The sequence below is a fragment of the Dromiciops gliroides genome, chromosome 3 (genome assembly GCF_019393635.1).
Source record: "Dromiciops gliroides isolate mDroGli1 chromosome 3, mDroGli1.pri, whole genome shotgun sequence".
Taxonomy (NCBI): Eukaryota; Metazoa; Chordata; class Mammalia; order Microbiotheria; family Microbiotheriidae; genus Dromiciops; species Dromiciops gliroides.
The window spans coordinates 423254926-423280581 of record NC_057863.1 but is presented as its reverse complement, the minus strand read 5'-3'; the positions used below and the strand labels follow the sequence as shown (position 1 = coordinate 423280581).

At 34.6% G+C, this 25656-nt stretch overlaps 1 protein-coding gene across 2 annotated transcripts in view; it reads left to right on the top strand.

Moving 5' to 3' along the window:
• The window catches only part of ITGAV (integrin subunit alpha V), a 115800-nt gene extending 90405 nt beyond the window's left edge, over nt 1-25395 (top strand). For both annotated transcript variants that reach the window (XM_043992982.1, XM_043992981.1), the window contains exons 13-30: nt 659-850; nt 2945-2990; nt 3855-3962; nt 6819-6877; nt 8078-8232; nt 9987-10124; nt 11036-11103; nt 12010-12157; nt 12650-12742; nt 15727-15806; nt 16382-16462; nt 17199-17304; nt 18384-18542; nt 20093-20206; nt 20756-20869; nt 20968-21075; nt 21830-21952; nt 22416-25395. In XM_043992982.1, coding sequence (XP_043848917.1) covers nt 659-850; nt 2945-2990; nt 3855-3962; nt 6819-6877; nt 8078-8232; nt 9987-10124; nt 11036-11103; nt 12010-12157; nt 12650-12742; nt 15727-15806; nt 16382-16462; nt 17199-17304; nt 18384-18542; nt 20093-20206; nt 20756-20869; nt 20968-21075; nt 21830-21952; nt 22416-22511 — 1988 coding nt within the window. In that variant the 3' untranslated portion in view covers nt 22512-25395. The remainder of the gene's footprint in view (nt 1-658; nt 851-2944; nt 2991-3854; nt 3963-6818; nt 6878-8077; nt 8233-9986; nt 10125-11035; nt 11104-12009; nt 12158-12649; nt 12743-15726; nt 15807-16381; nt 16463-17198; nt 17305-18383; nt 18543-20092; nt 20207-20755; nt 20870-20967; nt 21076-21829; nt 21953-22415) is intronic.
• Nucleotides 25396-25656: the final 261 nt, after the last annotated feature.

The window sequence follows — 25656 nt, the reverse complement described above, 5'->3', positions numbered from 1 at the left end:
ATTGAATTAGAAAGGATCATGTTGTATACCTACCTGTCCAATTCAATGCAATTAAATAAGTATTTATTAAGCACTTTCTATATGCAAGGCATTGTGCTAGATGCAAAGGATACAAAAACAAATCTTGCCTTCAAAGAACTTAACATTCTATGGAAGAAAGTAAGTATATGATAATTTGAGGAGGGAGAATACACTAACATCCAGGGCAGGTACTTGGGGGTCCCTGTCCAAGGGGTTTGGTTTTCGGTTCAGTCTTTAATTTGGAAGCCACTTGTGACAGCCTCATTTCTTGCTGCCTTCCTTGCTTCCAAAGATAAAGAGTTTCTGGTAGCAAAGTCAGGCTTTAATTGCAAATATTATGATGCTTCAAATTACAAGAGCTGGAAAATACCTCTGTACCACAGAACTATCTTGTTTCCATAAGTATATCCTGCTGAAACCTTTTTCTGGGCCAGACTGATCTCTACTATTAAGAAACCAACACTACGCCTGAGGGATCTGGTTTGTTTCAATTTGAACTGAAGCATTGTCTTTGAATAAACAATGCTCCACTCCAACTTTAATGTTACATTTATCTACAGGAGTGGTTTATGGGAATCCATAAGTCTTTTTCTTGCAGAAACTCAGACTTTCTGAAGTCTTTCTTTTTTATTCACAGATGTTGCAATTGCTGCCCCCTATGGGGGTGAAGACAAACGAGGGATTGTTTATATCTACAATGGAAGAGCCACAGGCTTAAATTCAGCACCATCTCAAATCCTAGAAGGACAGTGGGCTGCCCGGGCCATGCCACCAAGCTTTGGGTACTCGTTGAAAGGAGCCACAGATATAGATCAAAATGGATACCCAGGTGGACATTCTTATGAAAGAGACAGTGTATACATCTCTGTTAAATCAGCTATAGAATCAATGTTTGCTATCTTGGTTTATAATAGAAATGAAATAAGAAAACTCTTACATTTAACTGATTTCCATATGATTTTTGTGAAGGGCAATAATGAAAGATGTAGTATGAAAAAATTCCTGAAAGTCAGGATGTCTGGGTTCTAGCCTCAGTTTTGTTACTAACTAGTTAAGTGTCTTTGGGCAAATAAATCATTTTATCTTTCTTGGCCTCAGTTTCTATACTTCCAAAGTGAGGAGGTTGCACTGAATATCCTCCAAAGACTTTTCCAATCCTAAAAATGTATTTTTATGAAAGCAGATCAAGTTATCTATATACATACACACACACATACATACATATGTGTGTGCATTTACATGTACACATGTATAAAATATATCTACATAGAAATCTTTATGTATATGCATACACAAACATGAAATTATGCATATATAGTTCTAATTAACTATACAACCTTTGTTTTTTCCTACCCAGGATTGCAGAAGAGCATGCCTTTTTTCTAAATGTATATAATGGAGAACTTTATGTTGTGCCATAATTCATTACATTAGAGTAGATTTAGCTTAGTCATGTATATTCTCCCTATAACATACATGAAAAGAGAAAAGAAGGAAAAAATGTAATGCCACTGTGATATCTTCTTTATTTATTTATCTATTCATTCATTCATTCGTTCATTCATTCATTTATTTATGCATGCATGCATGCATGCATGAATAGCAGTGAGGGTTAAGTGACTTGCCCAGAGTCACACAGCTAGTAAGTGTCAAGTGTCTGAGACTGGATTTGAACTCAGGTCCTTCTGAATTCAGGACCGGTGCTTTATGAGATATCTTCTTTTTAAAAAGGCCAAGAAAAGATCTGAAAGAAGGCCAGAGAGAAGGCCAGAAAATCAGGACAGCTTTGAAAGCTACAGAATGATTTTATTATAACCTTGAAAGGAAAAGCAAGCTGTACATAAAAGAAATGTGCAATTTCGTGTAAAATGTCCCCTTTTTGTTCTGGATAAAATAATATGGACTATTTCTACCTGAACTGTAGTAGAGCCCTTTGAGTTCATATTGGTCTGATCAGCACCAATCGGACACACTGTGCCTTGACCCCAACATAGTGATGTCATTTTGATCTTCTTCAAGAACGAGGGACAACAACCAACCAATATAATAATAATAATAATAATAATAATAATAATAATAAGTTTAATTGTTGTTATAGCTATTGTTTATATAACATTTTTAAAGTTTGCAATGTGTTTTGCAAATATTATATATGTTTGAGGTTGGATTTGAACTCAAGTCTTCCTGACAACAAATCCAATGTATCAATTGTGTGACCTAGCTGCTTCTCATGCATTTAATTATAGAGGGATGGAGGGAGGGGGGCATTTTTTTTGGTGTTTCTTTAGTTTGATTTTTTTAAAATAAATTTTACATGTGTTGTGCCATTTGAATTATACAGCTCATGATTTTGGTAAGGCAACTACTGAATTGGAAATTAATTTTCCTTTTTAGTACACAGAGTGAGGGGCACATATGGTCTAACATAGCTCATGCAGAGAATCTTCCCTTAGAAGTTTTGTTCCTAGAAAGAGATTATATAGAGGTGATCATTATTATTATTCTTTTTTACTTCAGGTTAAGGTCTTTGATGTGGTGAAAACCAAAGATATCTATACTTCTCTCCCCCCCCCCCCCCATTTCTTAATCCCTATAGGATCTTATTAAAGCTATGTGTAATTTTTATCTCCTTAGAATAGAAATTCAAGCTGTAGGTTAGGATTTTAGACTTTGCAGTCACTTATTTAAATCTTTTACATTTTCCCCATTTCCCATCTAGATATAATGTTAAGACTTATTGTTGGGGGGAAAAATCTGAGAATTTCACAGCCCCTATTTCATAAAAATATAGGAATAGAAAATGAATAATCTTGTACAACACTATAAATTAAAATGATCTTACAATAATTTGAGCTAAGGAAAATTTTTTTTTTCTTTTTAATTAGTAAAAATTTATAAATAACATGGTTTTATTCTTTTGTAGATTTAATTGTAGGTGCTTTTGGTGTGGACCGAGCTGTATTATATAGGTGAGCAGGGCTTCTGGAGCCTCTTTTAGAGGATGATCCAGAATCATTTGATAATTTTGTAACTAAATACCAAATAATACATGAACTTCAGCTGAACCCTGAGCGAGTAAATGGTAATACTTGATATCTAGTATTTTATTGCAGCTAAGCGTTAGTCATTCTTTTGTGTTTTTAATAAGTAAAACTATGATCATTAAAAGAATGTCATTCAGTTCAGACCTTCACTGTTTTATTTTCAAAATTTTTACATTTATTTTCTTCTGGTTTTATGTTTGTATTTGGCTGTAGCATTAAAAACAATTTCTGCAAAAGGCAAGGCAATAAATTTCAAGTAGTTCTAATATAAATATTCCTATTAGAGAAATTAAGTACTCCTATCATCCATGTTCCTATCCTTTTGCCATACAGTATGATTTCTAAAGTCTTATAACTATATTTTTTCCTTTTGTAATTTAGGACATTTTTCATGCATCTGTACTTCATCAATTCCATATGTCCTAAGATGTCATCAGAAAAGCTTTTCTATATCTCTTCTGCTCTACTAACATTTTCCATTTGTATTTCTTAATAACAATACATCTTTTTTGGCCTATGTTTACACATGCCTAGCAAACCAGATTTAGGATTGTAAAATTTGGTCTTTTTGGTTTGTGAGGGATGATCTTAATTTAGGGTATTATGGAAAAAGTGATGTTTATAGATCCCAACTGGCTTTTATTTGGAGACAAGACACCCCGAACTGAGCACATTTAAGAAATATAATTTACATGTATCTGTGTATCTAACCTGCTAGAATTTAAAAGTTTCTCCCAATTTATCTTATTTTCTTCTTTTTTCCTTAAAAAACAACCATCACCACCACAGAGCCAGGCCAGTTATCACTGTAAATGCAGGCCTGGAAGTTTACCCCACTATTCTAAATCAAGATAATAAGACCTGTCCACTCCCTGGCACAGATGTCAAAGTTTCCTGGTAAGAATGTTTGTTTAATAAAAAGCATTAACATAATAGTTAATTCAATAGGAATGGTAAATGAGTAAAAATACTTAATTGAAAGAACAAAGGGGGGTAAGTATAAAATACTTTTAATGAAAGGGTTGTATTTCAGCTCTATATTATAACTAAAGAAATAATTTCCAAAGAAAACAATAGCAAAGCTCTTGAATTACTAAACAACCCAAAAGTTACTTTATTAAATTGCCCAGTTATACATGAAAGAGATGCAGGATAGTATAATTTATATTGTGCCAGGCTTAGAAAGACCTGGGTTCAAGCCTTACTTCTAATATATAATAACTATGTAGGCTTTTTGTTAGTTTGTTTTAAAGTCTTGCCTCCCCATCCTACCCAGGCAGGGTACAGAGGTTACTCATGGGCCTGATCTTCTTACTAATCGACATGGAAGCTTTGATTTGATCCATTTCCAATCTGGGCTGGTTTGCCTCTCCTCAGGCAAACTGGTGGCCCCTTGCTCCTGGGGGCTCACCATATTGTTGTCAAACAGTGCAGATATTTAATTACCATTGCCCACCTTGGCATAGAACTTCTGAACTTGAGAAATCTGCCAGCCATAGTCTCCCTGGTAGCTGGGGTGATAGGCACGTACAATAATGGTAGGCACATACTAGTCATGTTACCTGGGACCATTTACTTTACCTTTCAGTGTCCCAGGAAATCTCTATGACTAAAAGTTTCCACAAAGTTTCTAACCTGCATCAATGGATGGAATTTTTATAACTTGGAGTTTCTTACACTAATGAAATAACAGGCCCAAATCAAAGAAATAGAGGGAACAAGAAATAAAACCATAAAATTTGATTTTTGTTTTTATATAGGGCCTCTAAATGTTTAGTGCATTTGAATTATTCATCTTCCCTTTCCAGCTTAACATGCTAAGTAATAATTAAATACCCTAGGTTGAAATGAAATCTTTGAAGAAGCACTTAGTATTTCTTGGGAGATATATCTTCCCTTCTTACCTTCTTTATTCTCCTTCAAATAAATAATAGGTAACATTGATATAGTGTTTACTAATGTTCCAGTCACTGTGCTAAGCGCTTTACAATTATTGTCTCATTTACTCCTCACAATGCTTAGATTTTCCTCAAAAGCCAATTTTTTTTCTTGTTGCCTTCATATGTTTGAATGTCTCCGATATAAATTGGAGAGAGCCAGGGCCTGAATTGGAAAATGATTAAAAGGTAGATGATTTGAAATTAGAAAGAAATATTTAATAAAAACCAACTTTACTGTGTTATCCTATATAAAAGTTTCAGTGAAGAGCTCTATGCAACTAAATTTTGTTTTTTTAAATAGAATCACACATCATCCTCATTAATTTACATTATCATTTCAGAATTTCTTTATATTAATTTCTGGGGATCTTTAGTTGGCATTGGTTCCAAACACATTTAAGTGTCTTTGCCTTTCTCTCTACCCCCAGGAAGCTGCACAGTGTTTTTCATCAGCCTGTCAAGTAACTGATGATAATAAGCATATATTTAAGTGCTCTTGGGTTACTTGCTATTTAAAAGATCCTCTGATGAATCCCTTTGTTAAACCAAAACAATCTTTTTGTAGTGTTACTACAGCTGGGCCTGTCAAGGGCTATGGCTGAGTTGGTGGCATTATGCTCAGGGAAATGCCTGATTTGGGGAGGGAAGAACACTTTGTAGTTTTTTCTACAGTGAGGGGGCATAACTGCAGCATGAAGAAGCCAGTATCAGGAAGTGGATTGGGAGCAGAGATGGGAGACAATGTCTGAAGTGTAAATGAGGTTAAAAAACAAAAAGCAACAGATTAATGATGAAAAGCAGGGTTAGGAAGAAGTGAGGTTCAGGGTTCAGCACACAATGGTTCAGAAGCAGAGCAAATAACAAGATAATGAGTTAGACCATTTTTGATCTCAGTTACCTAGGAGTTTTTAGGACCAGCTGTATGTTAGGCCTCAATTTCCATTTGTTCTTGAAGTCTAAATAGAAGGAGTTCTTCACTTGTGGTCCATGTAGAGATTTCAGTATAATTAGTATTCTTTGTAATCCAAATTTTTAAAAACATTTATAAACATTATTCTAAGAGGTAAGTAGATTTCACCAAACTGCCAAAGGAGTCTGACAAAAAAGATGAAGAACCCCTGCCTTATAGGAAGAAAGCTCTCAGGCATTGTTCTCTATGGCAAGAGCTGACTTCAAAATAGTGATTAATGCTTTTTCATATGGGGCAGCTAGGTGGTCAGTTAATGGAGTGCTGGATATGAGACTTAGGGAAACCTGAGTTCTGATTCAGCCTTGTACATTTACTGTCTGTGCAACTTGGAGCAAGTCATTTAACCTCTGTCTGCCTCAGTTTACTCACACATAAAATAGGCATAATAATAGCACCTACCTTCAAGGATATTGTGAGGATATAAGGAGATAATAATTGTGAGGCACTTTGCAAACCTTAAAACATTTTATAAATACTAGCCATTAATAATAATGGTGGTGGTGGTGGTGGTAGTGGTAGTGGTGGTAGTAGTAGTAGTAGTAGTAGTGCTCAGGAAATTTACTCATTTTGTGAATTCTCTATGCTTTTATTAAGGGGATTTTAATGAGATTCTGTTTCTTCTAAGGATAAAATGAGAAAAAAAGTGAACTTAACTGACTATAGGAAGAATTTGGATTAGAAATATTTTACATGTTAAAATTAATTTCAGGTTGAGTATAAAGATGTTAGTTAAATTTTACTATGTAAATTAGGGATTAGCTTTGTGAGATATATATACTTTTAAAATAATTTGTCAAAATTCTTCACTGGGTAGAAGGATTTATAGTTTTCATTTCTCCACAGTTTTAACGTGAGATTCTGCTTAAAGGCCGATGGCAAAGGAAGGCTTCCAGAGAAGCTGAGTAAGTTGTGCTGCAAGGGAGAACTATTATTTTTGCTATTTTGGTCATAGGGTATTTTATGTTTGACAAGTACTAAATTGGCTGTTTCTACAATTCAGAGAAACTATCCACACAGGTTTTTCTGGGCATTACAAATCCTGTAAAACCTTCTTGTTTTAATCCCTATTTTTCTGTTAAGGGTCCCTGGAAACCCTGAGCAGAGGAGAATCCCTGAGGGCTCAAAAACTAAAGCTTTACCACAAATCCTAACACTTCTGCTTTCTTGAAAAATGGAAATGTTTTGCCCAGCTGAAAAAAGTAGGGTGATTGCCTGTATGTCATGCTGCTTAGTGGTCACTTTTTGTGATTTCTTTTTGAGTGGTAACTTCTTCCAGTGTCCTCAAAACAAAATTTATTTTCATTCACTTAAATTGCAAGATTATAGGGAGATGCTCTGGCTGAATAATTTTATCATCTAATGATAAATTACTTACTAGATAAAACTTACTAGCTTCTCACTAAAACATTAAATAAACATTTATTAAAGTTAATAATATTTGGAGTTTCGTCATTGTTAATGACAGAAGACCCAGTTTTGAAGCTTATTCTATAACTTCTGTCAAAAACTTCCTCCTGCATGCTTGGGTCAAAAAGCTTGGCATCTCTTCTACATAGTTTGTCATGTTATCCTCCATGTGGGATAGTCAAACTGTGTCACCAATACTTTTCCATTTTATATATGAAATTAGTTTGCTGCAACACTTTGAGAGCTTTGGGGGTGGGGAGTGGCATATAGTTTTAAATGGGCAGCATGGAATAGTGAGAAGAGAGTCAGAAAGAAGTGGGTTCAAGTCCTATCTCCAGCAAGCCACTTAATCTCTTAGTGCCCCAGTCAACTCTCCAGGACTACAAATTGCAGAGAAGGGACCTATCTGCATTAGTAAAGGAGTTGGTAGCTCTCTTCTTAGATGAAATCAGAGTTCTTATATTTAAAAAAAACAACCTGTATTGGTACATGAAGTGTTAAAGATTTATTTACATTAAAGCTTAGAATATTGGCTTCCTAACTAGAATATTCTTTTTTATGAGATTTGAAGGCAATTTTTACTTTAAAAGAAAAAAAAAGGTTCTGTTCCAGAGAAAAGTATGTCATATCATTAAAGTAAAAAGTCTTCTATATAAATGACTATTTTAAAAATACTTATTTGTTATTTTTCATAGATTTCCAGGTTGAACTTCTTTTAGATAAACTGAAGCAAAAAGGAGCTATTAGGAGAGCCCTGTTTCTCCATAACAAATCACCTGGGCACTCAAAAAATATGAGTATTTCAAAAGGTGGTCAGATGCAATGTGAAGAGCTTACCGCATATCTACGGGTAAAAAAAAAAATCTGCGTCATTGTTTTTAGTATTTAACAATATCTTATAAGTTTTTATGTTACAAAGTACTTAACATAGATTATCTACTTGTTTTACTTTCTGAATACTTTATTGTTTAGGTTAATTTTATAAGTTTTGAGGGTTTTTTGTTTTGTTTTGTTTTGTTTTGGGGGTTTTTTTTTGGTGGGGCAATGAGGATTAAGTGACTTGCCCAGGGTCACACAGCTAGTAAGTGTCAAGTGTCTGAGGCTGGATTTGAACTCAGGTACTCCTGAATTCAGGTCCCATGCTTTATCCACTGTGCCACCTAGCTGCCCCTGAGATATTTTTTGTATTACAGTAAATTTTTTAAAAAGAAAAATAAACTGAAAGTAGGACTATTTGCTGAATATTTTTCTCCATGTTATATAATAGGTGTTATATAAATGCTAGCTATTATTATTATTATCATTATTTATTAATCATTAAATCAAGTTGTTCTTTCGGGGCATCTCACTCTTCTCAGTATGACACAAATCTAAAAGCTGGACAGGATTTTGAGAACTACTTAGCCCAAAGCATACCTAAGCAATAATGCCTTCTAACCACATCCCCATCAAGTTATCATTTAGCGTTTGTTTGATGATCTCTAACAAGAATGGGGACTAAGAGGGAGGGAATATGCATTTATTAAGCTACTGCTATGTGCTGGGCATTGTGTTAAATGATTTACAGATATTATTGCATTTGAGCCTTACAACCACCCTATGAGGTAAATGCTATTATCATCCCCATTTTTACAGTTAAAGAACCTTAGGCAGAGATGAAGTGGCTTGCCAAGGGTCACACAGCTCTTGTCTGAAGCTGAATTTGATCTCAGGACTTCCTGACTCCAAGTCTAGCATTTTTGTTCCTGATAACACCACCATCCTGGTGCGACCCCCTCATCTTCTCACCTAGACTATTGAAGTAGTCTCCAAGCCTCAACTCTCCCCATTCCATTCTCATGCATCCTCCACTTAGCTGTCAAATTTGTCTCTTTAAAGTATAGGTCATACAATGTCACTCACCTATTCCATAAACTCCCATGCCTCCAGATTGATTATCTCCAGAATCAAATGTCAAATCCTGTTTGGTTTATACAGCCCTTTATTATCTGGCATCTTCTACCTTTCCAGTTTTCTTATACTTTGCTTCCTTTCACATACTCTGTGAACAAGGGACACTAGAGTTGTCAGTGTTCCTCGCATAAGACGCTCCATCTTCTGATTCTTAGTATTTTCACTGGCTGGAGAAACTCATGCCTAGAATGATTGCCTGCCTCATCTCTATCTCCTGGCTTTCCTGATTCCATTCAGGTCCCAGCTAGAATTAATACCTTCTGCAAGTAATGTTTCCTGCTGAATCCTCTTTATTCTAGTGCCTTCCTTCTGAGATTATCTCCGCTTTATCCTGTATAGATCTTGTCTGGACATAGTTGTTGGCCCGCTATCTCATTAGACTGTGAGCTTCTAGAGAGCAGGGACTGTTTGTTTTGTTTTCCTTTGCCTTTATATCCCTAGCACTTAGCATAGTATCTGGCACATAGAAGGTACTTAATAAAGTTTTGCTGAAAGTACAAAATTTCTCCAGCATTTGCTGTGGGAATATAGATACAGTGGATGATGGGATAGTTAAAGGTAAATGAGAAGTAAGTGAAGTGTGCATCTGTGGGATTTCTCCTTAGATGTTGGGGCCATTTCATCACTAACCAGAATCATTTTCATTTCCAGGATGAATCTGAATTTAGAGACAAGCTCACTCCAATTACTATTTTTATGGAATATCGATTAGATTACAGGACTGCAGCTGATGTAACTGGATTGCAACCTATTCTTAACCAGTTCACTCCTGCCAATATTAGTCGACAGGTACTATATTTGTTCAACCTTTTCTGCATTTTTGTTGTTGGTTTTTTTTGGTGGGGCAGTGAGGGTTAAGTGACTTGCCCAGGGTCACACAGCTAGTATGTGTCAAGTGTCTGAGGCTGGATTTGAACTCAGGTACTCCTGAATCCAGGGCCGGTACTCTATCCACTGTGCCACCTAGCTGCCCCTGCTCAACCTTTTCTTGGATGTTTTTTGGAGCGATCGTGTCATGAATTCGGGAGCTCAATGCCTTTCCTCCGCCATCTTGGCTCCGCCCCCATTCAAACTTTTCTTAAAAGTACACATTAATTTTTTTTTTAAGCACCAGATCAAAACAGAGTAGGGTATACACACACACACACACATACACACACACCTCTTAAGAAACAAATTATGCATAGGAGAAATTCAGTTTCTCTTACAAGTTTTTCCTAGTTCATCTTTGTATATTAAAATGTTTGTTGACATTAATTTTACAATGAAAAAGAAAATTTAATAAAAAAAGGAAAGAGGTTAAAGGAAATATATGAATTGTGGATAAAATAAGGAAAATTTTTGACATAGAAGGGATTTAGAGAAAGAAACTTCTTGATAGTCATTTAGCTTTGATGAGACCTTCCCAAAATATTTCTATTCGATAACATAATTATGTTTTATCATGTTTAGGTGCTGCCATTTGGTAGGGTTTTTTTATCCTGTGATTTTTATAGTTATTTAAAGATGTTTTGGATAATTTTAGAATAATTTACTATTCATTTCCTCATCAAATATTTCTGTCCCTTTCTACTTGTAGTACTTTATTTTGTAGACAGCCTAGATTACCCAGATTTGCTTCTGCACCATGATGTTATACCAGAGGAGGATATAAATGGTGACATTTATTTGCATATAGAGACTGAATATTTCTTTTTTAGGCTCACATTCTGCTGGACTGTGGTGAAGATAATGTCTGTAAACCCAAACTGGAAGTTTCTGTACATAGGTAAGTTTTATAGCTATGTAAATACATGATTAATAAATACCATGAAATTATTTCTTTTTCTTTCTTTTTTTCTTTTTAAATTTTTTTTTGGTGAGGCAATTGGGGTTAAGTGACTTGCCTAGGGTCACACAGCTAGTAAATGTTAAGTGTCTGGGGCCGGATTTGAACTTAGGTCCTCCTGTCTCCAGGGCCAGTGTTTTATCCACTGTGCCACCTAGCTGCCCTGAAACTCTTTCTTAAGAAGTAATTTTGATAAAAGATTATTTTTCTTTATGACTTAAGAGTTCTATGAACTTTTAATAACCTAGAGATAATAAATAACATTCTTGCATGAAATAATTCTCATTATTTTAGATATTTGCAAATAGAAGTAGTTTGAGCTTCAAAAAAATCACAATTCTCTTACTACTTGAGTTAGAGAAAATATTTAATTTATTTGTAATAGTCTACAAGTTCACTGATAAACTGTTAACTGTATATGTGTTTGATGTCCAATCCTGGATGGAAAAAAATAGATATAATCCTCTATTCCCCTTTACACACATGATTATTCTTTTTGGTGATATAATTAAAATATCCTGTTATCTACTTAAAATAGAAGGGACAATGCACATACCATATGAAGCATTTTTGAATGGATGGTTAATTTAGGAATTAGCATTTGAACAAAAGAAAATGGAGGATTTATTAATAAAACTCTCAGAGCAGTTGACTTACCAGTACTTTATTTCATTATAGGGAAAAGCATTAATATTTCTATTCATTATATAATGCCACTATTCTATGGAACTGCAAAATATTCTTAAACTTTCTGAAATAATTTTTGAAATTATTACTCCATGCACCTGTTTCTTGGTTTTTGCCATGCTCTTCTCATTTACTGCCTGGATTTGTATTTATTTCTAGTGATCAAAAGAAGATCTATATTGGTGATGACAACCCTCTGACACTGATTGTTAATGCCCAGAATCTAGGGGAAGGAGCCTATGAGGCTGAGCTCATTGTGTCCATTCCGCCCCAGGCAGATTTCATTGGTGGTGTCCGTAACAGTGAAGTAAGCTTTTAAATCAAGAACTCTTTTCTGATCATTGAAATGTACTGATAAGCCTGATTAACATTTATGAGTTATGCTCACAATGCAGTAACAGAGCAGCCATACCTATATTTCTGGGCAGTCAAGAGTCTTATCTGTCATAATTATCTTCAAGCCCAGCACTCTGCAATCCTGAAATGATATGCAGTTTTTGATATCTTTCAGAAGCACTTGACCACTTAACTCCATATCGGAACCATGCAAACTTTTCCATCAAACTATATATTAACAGTTAAATAAATGTTTCTGAGTTCCCTAAAGACCTTAGAGTTATACTATTCCATTCATGTGTAATAGGGATATAGATTAGTTTTTTCTACTAAATATTAACTTGATAATTAATTTAAAACTTTAATATATAAGTGCAAAGTTTCTTCAAACAATTTTACAACCCTGTGGTGTGTGCTTTTGTTAAATATTTTGTGTCTCTCCAATCCCTTTGTCCTATTTTAGACTTTATCAAGGCTGTCCTGTGCATTTAAAACAGAGAATCAAACACGCCAGGTGGTATGTGACCTTGGGAATCCCATGAAGGCTGGAACTAAAGTAAGGCAACCAAGTTCAATTTCATTAAATTCAGTTTATTATTTTTTTCCTGAAGAGGGAGCAGGGTTCTTTTGTCAATACCACAGTTGCCTAAAGGGAAATATTTTCTGATTGTCTCAGAGGCCTGGAAAAGTAGTTTGGCATAATGAATAGGGTACTAGAGACTATCAATAGGTGTCAATAAAGATTTATTAAGTGCCTACTATGTGCCAGCCCCTGTGCTAAGCACATAGGAGGTTTGGAGAAAGTAGGTTTGAAACCAGACAGAGAATATGGTAGAAAATAAAGAATGAAGCTGGGTCCTCTAAAGGAAGGCTTTGGGAGGAGTTTATTGTTCTGCCCCCCAGCCCTCCAATCAGAATGGAAAGGCAGCTGAGGGTGCTGAGAAGGTATCACAATGGGATCAGTCTTCCATGATGATTAGATTTTAGGCAATGGGCTTATCCTGGGGAAGACATGATGTTCTTGGAGTAGAAACCAAGCAGAGCAGCTGATGGAAAATGAAAAGTGCTATCACCCAGCTAGTAAGTCTCAAAGATGCCAGCTTCAAATCCTAAAGCTGATATATACTAGCAATATGAACCTGGAAAAATCGTTTAGCCCCTCTGCGTCTCAGGGATCTCCAGTGGATTATAATATGCATAGGTGGAAGGAATTTCTATGTCAATTGAATCAAAGATTCTTCAAGCATTTGCATATACAAATGTATGATTGTTTATTTAGATACGTTTTTAGTTCATTCTTTTATTAGCTGAGTTTTGCTTATTTGAGACCAGAATTTGGTATGTCACCATTTACACTTGAGAATTCTGCTACTTTTGCCTGCCCCTCTTCTCCCACTGATGAGTTCCCATTGGAACCCACCTTCATTATTCTCCTGGCTCTTCTTCCATTTTGAGACCAGTGTTTTTCCTGAAGCTCATCTAACCGTGTAGTAAACTCTAGTAGCTTTTTATTATTTCCAGGATCAAATGTAAAATTCTTTTTGGCTTTTAAAATCCTTCCTAACCTTGACCATTCCTACTTTTTAAATCTTCTTTCTCTTTATTTCCCTCCATGAAATTTACAATCTAGCAATACCAGATTGCTTGCTGCCCCGTACACATAACATTCCACCTCTCCCCTCCATCCCTTTTAAGTAGCTGTTCTCCATGGCTGGAATGCCTCTCCCCTATCATCTCTGCCTCCTGACCTCCCTGACTTCCTTCAAGAAAGCCCAAATCTTGCCTCTTTTAAGAGACCTTTTCAAGTTCCTTCCCCATCCCCATACCTAGCTACTGCCTCCATAATACCTTCCATAGTCACTGGATATGTTTTGTGTGTAAATAGTTGTTTGCATGTTTTCTACCCCATTAAAATATGAGCTTCTTTTTTTTTTTTTTTTGTGAGGCAATTGGGGTTAAGTGACTTGCCCCCAGGGTCATACAGCTAGAAAGTGTTAAGAGTGTTAAGTGTCTGAGGTCGGATTTGAACTCAGGTACTCCTGAATATAGGCTGGTGCTCTATTCACTGTGCCATCTAGCTGCCCCAAAATGTGAGCTTTTTGATGGTCCAGTGCTTAGCATAACTCCTGACTCAGAGTAAGCATCCAATAGATACTTTTATTTAGTAATTAACAACCCAATTATTTATTATCTGCTGGCCTGCTCTGTAGATGGATTTATCATTGTGAATCTTGTAACAACTTTCTCCAAAGAATCAAAGTTACAAATGACCCAAACTTTAATGGAGAAACTCATGTGTGAATAGTTTTCAGTTGATTACCAATAATGACTGACTGACTTACATTCAAGAAAAATTTCATTCTTAGTGAAGAATATCTTTTAAGAAATGTGAAATCAAAACAGAAAATGAGATATACATGGAACAGAAGTGAACAATAACAGTAGATGGGTGGCCCAAGTGCTGTAATGCTTAGCACAGTGCCTGTTACATAGTAGGCACTTAATACATATTTATGATTGTTTGCACTGGTACACATGATATTAAACAAATGTTGAAGGAAGCCTCCAGCACATGGAGTAGCACATAAAAGCTGTGCGAGAAATTAGACAAGACTTGAATAGAATGATCAGGTGTGAATGGGTTATGATCTGAAATGGAGTGAGCATCACACTGATGAAACTTCGAACCACTAAGGATAGAATATTAAATATTATAAATCCTTCCATGTTTCTTTTTTCTTTCTTTCTTTCTTTTTTTTTTGTTGAGGCAGTTGGGGTTAAGTGACTTGCCCAGGGTCACACAGCTAGTAACTGTTAAATGTCTGATGCCAGATTTGAACTCAGGTCTTCCTGGCCCCAGGGCCGGTGCTCTATCCACTGCGCCATCTAGCTGCCCATGTTTCTTCAAAGCAGAAATATGATGGTGGGAAAATGGGAAGACAGCATATTAATTTAAAAAATAGATTATCCTTTAACATTATCATAGGTTCATAAAACAACCTTATTTTCAAATTCAGATATTGAGTAGATGAGGTTGAATTTGGCATATACTGCAAGAGAACTGATGGTTTGTTTTGTTTTTCTGTGTTATTAGGGTAGTTTCTATGTGGGGGTAATAAATGGGAACTTTTTGGCAACAAACTGCCAAATTTTTAAACATTTAAGTTGGTTGATAGCTTAATTCATTTATTCATTCATCCATTTACCTATTTATTTATAGTTTAAATATGAAAATATATTTTATTTTGTTAAAAAATGTTTAAATTTTTTTTTTCATTTTTTGAAATTTAGACTTAGGCAAATAACCCACACATATTCACACTTCTCCCAGAAGTGATGGCATAGCAGCAAGGCTTCTGGGCCAGGGAGAGGGGGCTCTGGGCTGAATTGGTATTGAGACGATGGGGCATAGCCCTAATCTGGAACAAGTGGGCTTTGGGAGGCTGTGTGTAGATAGCTTAATTTTAAAACTATATTAGGTAGGGATTCTTACTGGTTAGGTGCTAGTTCATCTTAATAACATCTCTTTTCCTTACCTAGCTTTTAGCTGGTCTTCGTTTCAGTGTACACCAACAGTCAGAGATAGATACTTCTGTGAAGTTTGATTTACAAATCCAGAGGTATGAAAATAATGATAACAGCTTCTTTTTTACCTAGTAATTTCACAAAGAATGATTCAAAATCACTAAATTGAGCAAGTTTACTTTTATATAAAAAGAGAATATAGGTATTATATTATATTAGTTTTAACATTCTTGAAAATAACTTGTAATTAATGGGAATAAATTTTCTATGGGATTAAATTTGATATTTATTTCAATAAATATACACATTAATATCTGCCTAGCATATCATCTTGTCCATGGTGGGTGCTTAATAAAAATAATTTGTTCAATTAAATTAAATTCATAGCTATTAATTTAATTAATAGACATATGTATGTTTTACATATATAAAGACTTTAAGCAAAAGTCTAGAAATAATAACTTTTTAATCTTTGAAAATATTGGGATGTATTATTTTTTATAGTTATTAATATACTTTTAGACATTATAGATGCCCTTTACATTTTTCTTGGCTCTTACTGAAATATGTTCATTTTTAATGAGTGATATCAGAATATATCATGTCACTGGAAATTTATGGTATAAATATGCTGATACTAACAGCTTTTTTTCTTTTTTTCTTTTTTTAGCTCTAATCTATATGACAGAGTGAGCCCAATGGTATCTTACAAAGTTGACCTTGCTATTTCTGCTGCTGTTGAGATAAGAGGGTCAGTAACTAAAAACTCTAATCCCTGTAATTGCTTTCACATTAGATATTAATTCTGTTCCACTAGCCAAGATGATATATTCTAATGGCTCCTTTACTGAAGTCCTCACCTTTTGGAAAGAATTGGGTTTAAGATGGTATAGGTTAATTTTAGAATGTGCTCCAGTGCTAAAAGTATCTATATCTAGTCACTGTTTTGGAAGTGGCAGTCACTAGCATGATAGCAGCAGGTATGATACTATATATGTGTGTGTGTGTGTGTGTGTGTGTGTGTGTGTGTGTATTTATATTCTACTAAAATTATTTACTGATTCAGAGTTTTAATTAAAAGATTTAATGGAGGCAGTTATTTTCACATTTTTCCATTTATATGTTTTTGTGTGATTCTTTCATTTTATTCAGTCTATCTGTGAATAAGCACTTACTAAACACTATATGTGTTTAGCATATAATGCTGAGTGCTGAGATTACAAAGAAAAGCATAAAATAGACCTTGCCCTAAGGGAGTTCACAGCCTAATGAGGGAGATAATGTGCAAACAACTATATATAAAAGATATATAGTATACATGGAAAGTATTCTTAGAGCAAAGGTACACACAGTAGAGGTGGGGAAGGAAAGGATTGAGAAAGACCTTTTTATTCCTTTGAAAATGATAGAATAGTTTTAAAAAGAAAATGATGGTGTGATTTTCATAATCATAGCAAGTCTGAGGGGTTTTTTTGGTCATTGTTTAGAGTCTCAAGCCCTGATGATGTCTTCCTTCCTATTCCAAACTGGGAGCATAAGGAGAATCCACAGACTGAAGAGGATGTTGGGCCTGTTGTTCTACACATCTATGAGGTTTGCAGTTTTATGTGCACCTTAAGATGTCATTAATAGCAGGGGCAGCTAGGTGGCGCAATGGATAGAGCACCAGCCCTGGAGTCATGAGGACCTGGGTTCAAATGCGACCTCAGACACTTAACACTTACTAGCTGTGTGACCCTGGGCAAGTCACTTAATCCCAATTGCCTCACCAAAAAAAAAAAAAAAGATGTCATTAATATTAGATATCAACATTACTATTAGCCAGTAGGTAAAAAAAATAACTACATTACTTTTCAATTTCATATATTTATCATCTTTACTTTAAAACTTCATTATAACAGAATCCTTAGAGTTTCTCTTATTAATCATTTTATTTTCTATTAGTTGAAGTAGTTATATGATTTTTAAATGATGTCTAAAATATATTATTTTAAACCACCTTGTTTTACTCCAATCAGATAACATCATGGTATAGTATAGTTTTTTGTTTGTTTGTTTGTTTTTTAGGGCAATGAGGGTTAAGTGAGTTGCCCAGGGTCACACAGCTAGTAAGTATTAAGTGTCTGAGGCCGGATTTGAACTCAGTTACTCCTGAATCCAGGGCCAGTGCTTTATCCACTGCGCCACCTAGCTGCCCTATAGTGTAGTTTTGGAATCAGGAAGACCTAGGTTTCAGTCTTACTTCTGACCATACTAGCTCTTTGATCCCAAGGAAGTATCCCAGACACTCTAAGATCAGTGCAGAACAGTTTCTGATTTGTATTAATAAAGGGGATTACCATCACAAGTGTTCCCTTTCTCACTAAAATTTCAGGTTCAGACTTTTTCCCCAAAATACCAAAAAGCATCCTAAAAGTTCCCACCAAAAAAAATGTTAAATTTTAAAATGACATTATTAGTCATCTTTTTGCATGATTATATTAATACTATAATTTTAAAGCCATCAAGAAAATTCTATTTTGGGGGGGGGTGGGGCAGTGAAGGTTAAGTGACTTACCCAGGGCCACAAAGCTAGTAAGTGTCAAGTGAAAATTCTACTTTTATTCTTTATCCCAAGGTGTATGGGAGGGGAGATCTTTATAAGCAGCATTTAACTGTTCTTACTTCACTAGCTGAGAAACAATGGTCCAAGTTCATTCAGCAAGGCGATGCTAAATCTCCAGTGGCCTTACAAATATAACAACAACACTCTGCTATATATTCTTCATTATGAAGTTGATGGACCAATGAACTGTACTTCAGATATGGAGATTAACCCATTGAAAATTAAGGTAATGCTGTATAAACACATTTCTGAATTAGAGTGGAATTTTTCTATATCTCTTTTTAACTACATAGAGCAAATGCATATAAAATAACATTTTATATACTAACTCAGTAGAAATAGTTTTGTTTGCCTTTGATGCATTCTGGGTTGGGTTGTTTGTTCTCATAAACTGAGTAAAGTTGAACTTAAAGAAGCCCTAGGGAGCCATACTTTTACAGATTGTCTAGGATGCCTCAGGAAGTATTTGTCAGTGACTCAGTCTGTGGCTTATTTCCCACCACATATACTAGGACTAATCCAGGGCCTCAGTATGATGTCAGGGATGTTGTGTTTTTTGGATGAAATATAGAAACGATCTCTCGGTTATGTTGACTTTGGCGACTTAGAAGAATTTTGTTTTGAATAAAAACCAATGGCAAGTTATTATAGGGTATCCTAAAAAGCAGAGAGAGGGGTAGAAAGAAGAAAAGGGCTCTTAAGGTAACTCCAAATGTAATATTCCACTGTGAAAATTCCAGCCATTATTGGGTATATTTCTACGGATAATGAAAAGAAAAATTGAAAAAAAAAAAGATCCATTTCTCTTCTGTGAACATGTTAGTTGTTGTCATCATTGTGATCACCACCACCACCACCACCACCACCAAAGACTTGGTTTCCCAGTCTCACCTAGGCTTAAAGTATAGTAACCACTTACGAGTGTGATCCCAATACTAATCAGCAGCCTGACATTTTTGACCTGCTCCATTTCTGATCTGGGCCAGTTTGGCCTTCTTTAGGTAGTTTGGTGGGCCTCTTACTACCTAAGGATCACCATATTTTTTAAAAATTTTTTTAAATTTAAAATTTTTTAATTTTTTAAACAGGGCAATGAGGGTTAAGTGACTTGCCCAGGGTCAGGATCACCATATTGGTGCCAGACTTAGTATAATAAGCTTTACCTCTACTGGATCTCTGAACTCCCTCACTCAAATGCTACACTACTGTCAACTTTTTGGTAGCAGGGATTTCAGACATGTGCCACCGCTCCTGGCAGAGTCCTTATACCATGTCCTTATAGGCATAGTGTATCCCACATTCTTTATTTTCTTTCTTGAATTTTGTCATGTATCTAGTAGTGAATTTTCTATCACAATATAATTTTAAATCTTTTCTGAGATCCTTTATAGGATTATAGGATCATAGGTTTATTTAGATCTAGAAGGGGACCTAGAACAGGGCTTCTTAAACCTTTTCCACTCACAACTCCTTTTTTGCCCAAGAAATTTTTACACAACCCCTGGTATATAGCTATGTAAAATAGTTACACATAACCTTTTACGGTTGCCAAATTTTTGTGTTCCCCCCACCCCACATTCAGTTATATGATTCCATAGGGGGTTGCTTTGATCTAGAGCAACTTTCTCAACTTCGAAATGAATAAACTAAATCCTGGAGAGCCTGTTTCTTCCCTAGTGTTGCTCAGGTAGTAACTATTTACTGTGTTAAAATTTAAATGCAATATAAAATATAAATTATTTTAATTTCTCATTACAATTATTAATGTAATCCTAGATTTCAACTCCTCACACAGATGAAAAAAATGAAACAAACTTAGGACAAGGTGACCGGAGTCATCACATCAGTCGGCGGGATTTACCTCCAAATGAAGGGGATGTACACACTTTGGTAAGTACTTTTGGAACTTTTCTGACTCATTTTTACTTTCAAAAACCACAAAATTATAGGCAATGTCCCAAAGAAAAGAAATTAAAAAAAAATAACAGCGGTGATCAAATGTATAACCATAATGTTCATTCAGTCAGTAAGCATTTACTAAGCATCTGCTACATACAAGGCACTATGCTAAGTGCTGGGGATATAAAGTTAGGCAAAGACAGCCCCTGCCCTCAAGGTGCTCACAAACACTTTCAGGTCCTAATACTTTCCTGATAGCCAATCTTTTCTCATTAGAGAAGTCTCTATAGCAAAAGTTTTTAGTCTTCCAATCATTAGCTCACCTGTTTTAAGTGGTATTCCACTATCTCTCACACGTACATAAACACATATTATACACACAGGAATTTTTTTCTTGTTCATTATAGTAGCTTTTGTCCTACATGTAGAAAGAATGACATGTGAATTTTAATCCTTGATTTTCAGAATTTTAAAGATTTGGTTTTTGCATGATGCTCAAGTGGCATTTCCTTGAAAGTTCAACAAATCTGTTCTTGTCAGGGGTGTGGGACTGCTGAGTGCTTGAAGATTGTCTGCCAGGTTGGTCGCCTTGATAGGGGAAAGAGTGTGATCCTGTATGTAACATCTCTGCTGTGGACTGAGACATTCATGAATGTGAGTAAAAAGAATGTCTTCGTGTTGACTTTACAAATTTTTTCAAAATAAAGTTGTCTGACATCTAAGATATTATCTCAATATTATTTTCTCCATAGAAGGAAAATCAAAATCATTCATACTCCTTGAAGTCATCAGCTTCATTCAGTGTCATAGAATTTCCCTACAAGAACCTCCCTATTGATGACATCCACAACTCTACTTTAGTAAGTAACTTGTATGGAGTTGTGAAGTTAGTGTACACAATCTAAATGGCAGAAGAACTGTTTAAAATAAGAAATTGTCTTCACCGTTTCAAATAATAAGTATAGGTGCTTTGATAGGTTCTATGTTATTTTTTCCTACCTCCAAGTGGTTAAAGCTTGACTCTTTATTTGATTGTCCTTTCCTGCTTCAGAGCAATGTCTTAGTGTGGCTTATAATTTTGTTCACAAAATTATTATGTGGACTAGAAGTCAACTACTCCAATAGTAGCAGGCAACTATGTAGCAAATACTTTGACATTTTAAATTTCCAACTAAGATGATGTTTGGGATTGTGTGGGAACATATGGTTCTGTAGTGAAACTGCTATTTGGTACCACAATCTATTATATCACTAAAACTAGTCTGATTCTTTCCAAGCCTACTAGTCTCTGTTGCAGAAAGAGGAATTCATATCACATCTCTTTCTAATGTTAACAATTCACATTTATACTCTATACTTTACAAAGCACCGCAAATCTGTGAAGTAGGTTATGCAATTATTATTATATCTTTTTTTATAAATGGGAAAACAAATTCAGAGATATTAAATAACTTGAAGTGGTTAAACACCAAGAAAGTATCCATTCAGGCCTCAAACCCTTCACCTATGATTCTGTACCCAGAGGTCTTTCTACTGCAACACATCAGTTATTGAAAAACTTGAAGCAATTCTTATGCCATTCTCTTCTAATATTTGTTGCATTTTTCCTAATAGGTTACCACTAATATTACCTGGGGTATTCAGTCATCGCCCATGCCAGTGCCTTTGTGGGTGATCATTTTAGCAGTTCTAGCTGGATTATTATTATTGGCTGTTCTGGTCTTTGTAATGTACAGGGTAAGTAATAGATATTGTGGATGGGGCAGGGATGGTGGGAAAAAGTTTATAAGTCTGTTTTAGTGAGGCAAAAGTCATGAAATTTAAATTTCAGTAAATCAGTCAACAAGTATTTTTAAGTACATACTATATGCGAGGCACTTGGTGCGAAATGCTGGGGATACAAAAAAAAGTCCTTGTTTTCAAAAATCTCAAAGTCTAATGGTGGCGAGAAATTGGATATAATCAACAGAGGGAAGGTACTAGCATTAAAAGAGAGATCATGAAATGCTTCTTCTAGAAGTATATTTTAGAGTGTAGGATTTTATCCATGACTTGAAGCCAGGAGATATGGTTGAAGCGGGCAAGAATTCAATAAATGGAGTACTCTTTAAAAAAAACACAAACTACATCTCCATTAAAAAATGTTTTAAAATGCATTTCTTGATCTTGGCAGTGATCTTGCTTCTCCTTTAAATTGTAGATGGGGTTTTTTAAACGGGTCAGACCACCTCAGGAAGAACAGGAAAGAGAACAGCTTCAACCTCATGAAAATGGTGAAGGGACGTCAGATGCTTAAGAACTTTTAATTTATGCAAAATACTTAAACTTTAAAATTGCCAACTTCATTATGGATTTCAGTTTCTCTCAAGAGGAATAAACACTCCATGACTACACTGCTGATTACACCCTTTGGCATAGATGAAAGCCCTAAACAGCAAAATGAGACAATATGTGTCAGCCATATCTTGTATTAACCATGTTCCTAATCTGACTAGTAATGCACTTGCACTGACATGTGTGGAAATAAGTATTGTTTAGTGATTAAGACCTTGCCCTGTTTGATGCACATCATACCTATATTTTTTGAATTGCCACTTGGACTTAATGAAAATGTTAAAACTGAGAGCTTTTGTAGTTACTGTTTCTAACAATGGTTTTGTTTTTTTGTTTTTTTCTTCAAGACAAAACTTTATTGGGCCTTAGCTTCCAATTCTTCTGCACAGATTCATATTGTTAATAAACATTACACTACAGGTGATTTTCAAGGTACTAATGGATGTGTACAGACACAACTTAGTGAATTTTGACATATAAGATTATTTAAATTCATGTTAGTACTTTACTCTCTATGTGACTCCATCAGTCATCTTCCTAATGAGTATAAACAAACTACTATAAACGTAGTAGTCAGAATCACTAAATATGTTTGAGCCTTCTGGTTTTATTGCATTTTAATTTTTTAAAAATTGCTTTTGTCTCAAGGACAAACAATTTAGTCAGTAAATGCAAAATATTAAATATCTAATTGTATACTTTCTTTTACAGTAATTAAATTTTAATAATTGCATTTAAATCATCATCTTGAAAGCCATATAGGAACTTAAATCATTCCAAAATTACCTTTATTCACATTTTAAAATAATTTGGATGTACTCCTGATCAATCAAATGTTTATGAGTATTTGATTTTAATCAACTTCTGTTATAAGTGAAAATAATATGAATGAAAAGATCTTCATTGTTGATGTAGCTATTGTTATTGTAAAACACTTCACTGTTTGGGTTCAGTCAGTTTTGTAATTTGAGATTGTTTATCTTAAAATACATTTCCCTTTTTATTTTGAAACTGACTTATAGGAAAATAATCTCAAGAAAAATGGAAATTAATTTACTTTGGTTTGAATTTGCTTTTCCCTCCTTAGAAGAAATGTTTATGTGTAAAACAGAATCAGTCCCACTCCTCAACCCAACTCACCATTGGGTTTATTTTTAGAATAAGATGTTAATAATATAAATTGTTTTCCTAGGATTAAGATTAGTTATAAACCAACCTTCAGTTTTTCCTAATCTATGATAATTTATAAAGACAAAAGAATTCCCCATATGAAAACATGGATAAGGCTAATTTTCTGCACATTTTAATGATAGCTATATATGTAAGGAACTTCTATTTTTAAATCCCTGTGGTGGTGAATCTTCAAGAGTAAGATTTTGATGTGCTTACCAATCTTTAGGGTTTGAGCATAATGAGATCAATTGACTTTGACTTTGCTATTATCCTCTGTAAGGACATTATGATGATGCAGTTAGAATTAAGAAAGTTGAACACCATTTGTAAAGTTTGGTCTTTATTATGCAGTGTTACATATTTCTCTTTCTTAAATCAGATATTTTTTTTTCTTAAGTTTCACAGAGAGCCTCAAAGCATTTCTTTGAATAATTCTATGTATGTGAAATAATGTTGGCTTATATTTACAAAATAGAAGTTCATATAGGTGAGCTTATACAAATTATTTGCTTAGTTAAGTTTTTTGGGGGGGGGCAGGGCAATGAGGGTTAAGTGACTTGCCTAAGGTCACACAGCTAGTAAGTTTCAGGTTTCCGAGGCTGGATTTGAACTCAGGTCCTCCTGAATCCAGGGCCAGTGCTTTATCCACTGCACCACCTAGCTGCCCCCACTGTGCCACCTAGCTGCCCCCTAGTAAAGTTCTTAATGTAATTTTAATAAGAATATTGTTTGGCAAAAATGTTTCAAATAAATATATTTTGGGCAGTGCTTTTTGCCAACAGTTTTAAAAGGGATCTTACATGTACAGTAAATATTTTATATTGTGAATGAACTTGATATTTTGTAAAGAAATTATTTGTGATAAATATCCTTAAAGCCTTGTCACTATATAGCCATTTTGAATTTTACTGGCACCCCTCAAACTGTCATTTTAGCCATTTTCACAAACGATACCATTTACTACTACTGAATCTTTTATGTGGCAGTCCACACTCATCATTTAAAGTCAGAGAAATGATTAAATTAGACTATGCCTGAAATTAAAGCACATTCTAGTATTATAGAAGCAAAGACTGGATGATCCATTAACACTGGAGCTATTAGTAAAAAAAAAAAAGAAATATAACTTAAAGCAATAATGTGACTCATGAAAAGATGGAGAAATACCAAACGTGATAAAAAAATATTGCATAACTTATAGATTTCTCTTTCTGAAGCAAATATTTGAAAAAGTGAAAATATTGGTTTTTACTCTAAAGTATCATGTGAATGTATATAGCTTTACATATAATAAGCCTATAAAATATGTACATTTCTGTTGCCAAAAAACTACTTTGTTAATGAATATTTACAATCTAGACCTATGCCTTTTAATTTGATTCTTAGAGATCGTATAATAGTGAATTTGAAAATCTTAATTGGCAACAAAGATACATTTAGTATGACCTAAAAGGCTAAGTATTAGATATCTGTTTATAAATTGTTTTTTCATAAGAAACTTTTGCTGATAATCCTACTAGCTCATTCCCACCTCCCCTTGCCCCCAACTTTTCTTTTATAAGTTGTTGAGTATAATTTTGGTGACATTCTAAGGAGTTTTGAAACACAAGAAAAATAAAAACAACCATTTTTCTAAAAAAAAAATAATCATAATTCTTCCTCAATTTTGAAACTATTTAATCATACTGATTAAGGTAACATTTACTTTCAGAACTATTAGAAACTTAGCTTTCCAGGATTATTTGAGAAGGTTACGAAATATTTTTTTTTCTTTTTTGGTGAGGCAATTGGGGTTAAGTGACTTGCCCAGGGTCACACAGCTAGTAAGTGTTAAATGTCTGAGGCCAGATTTAACTCAGGTCCTCTTGACTCCAGGGCCAGTGCTCTATCCACTGCACCACCTAGCTGCCCCAGATTATGAAATATATATTTTT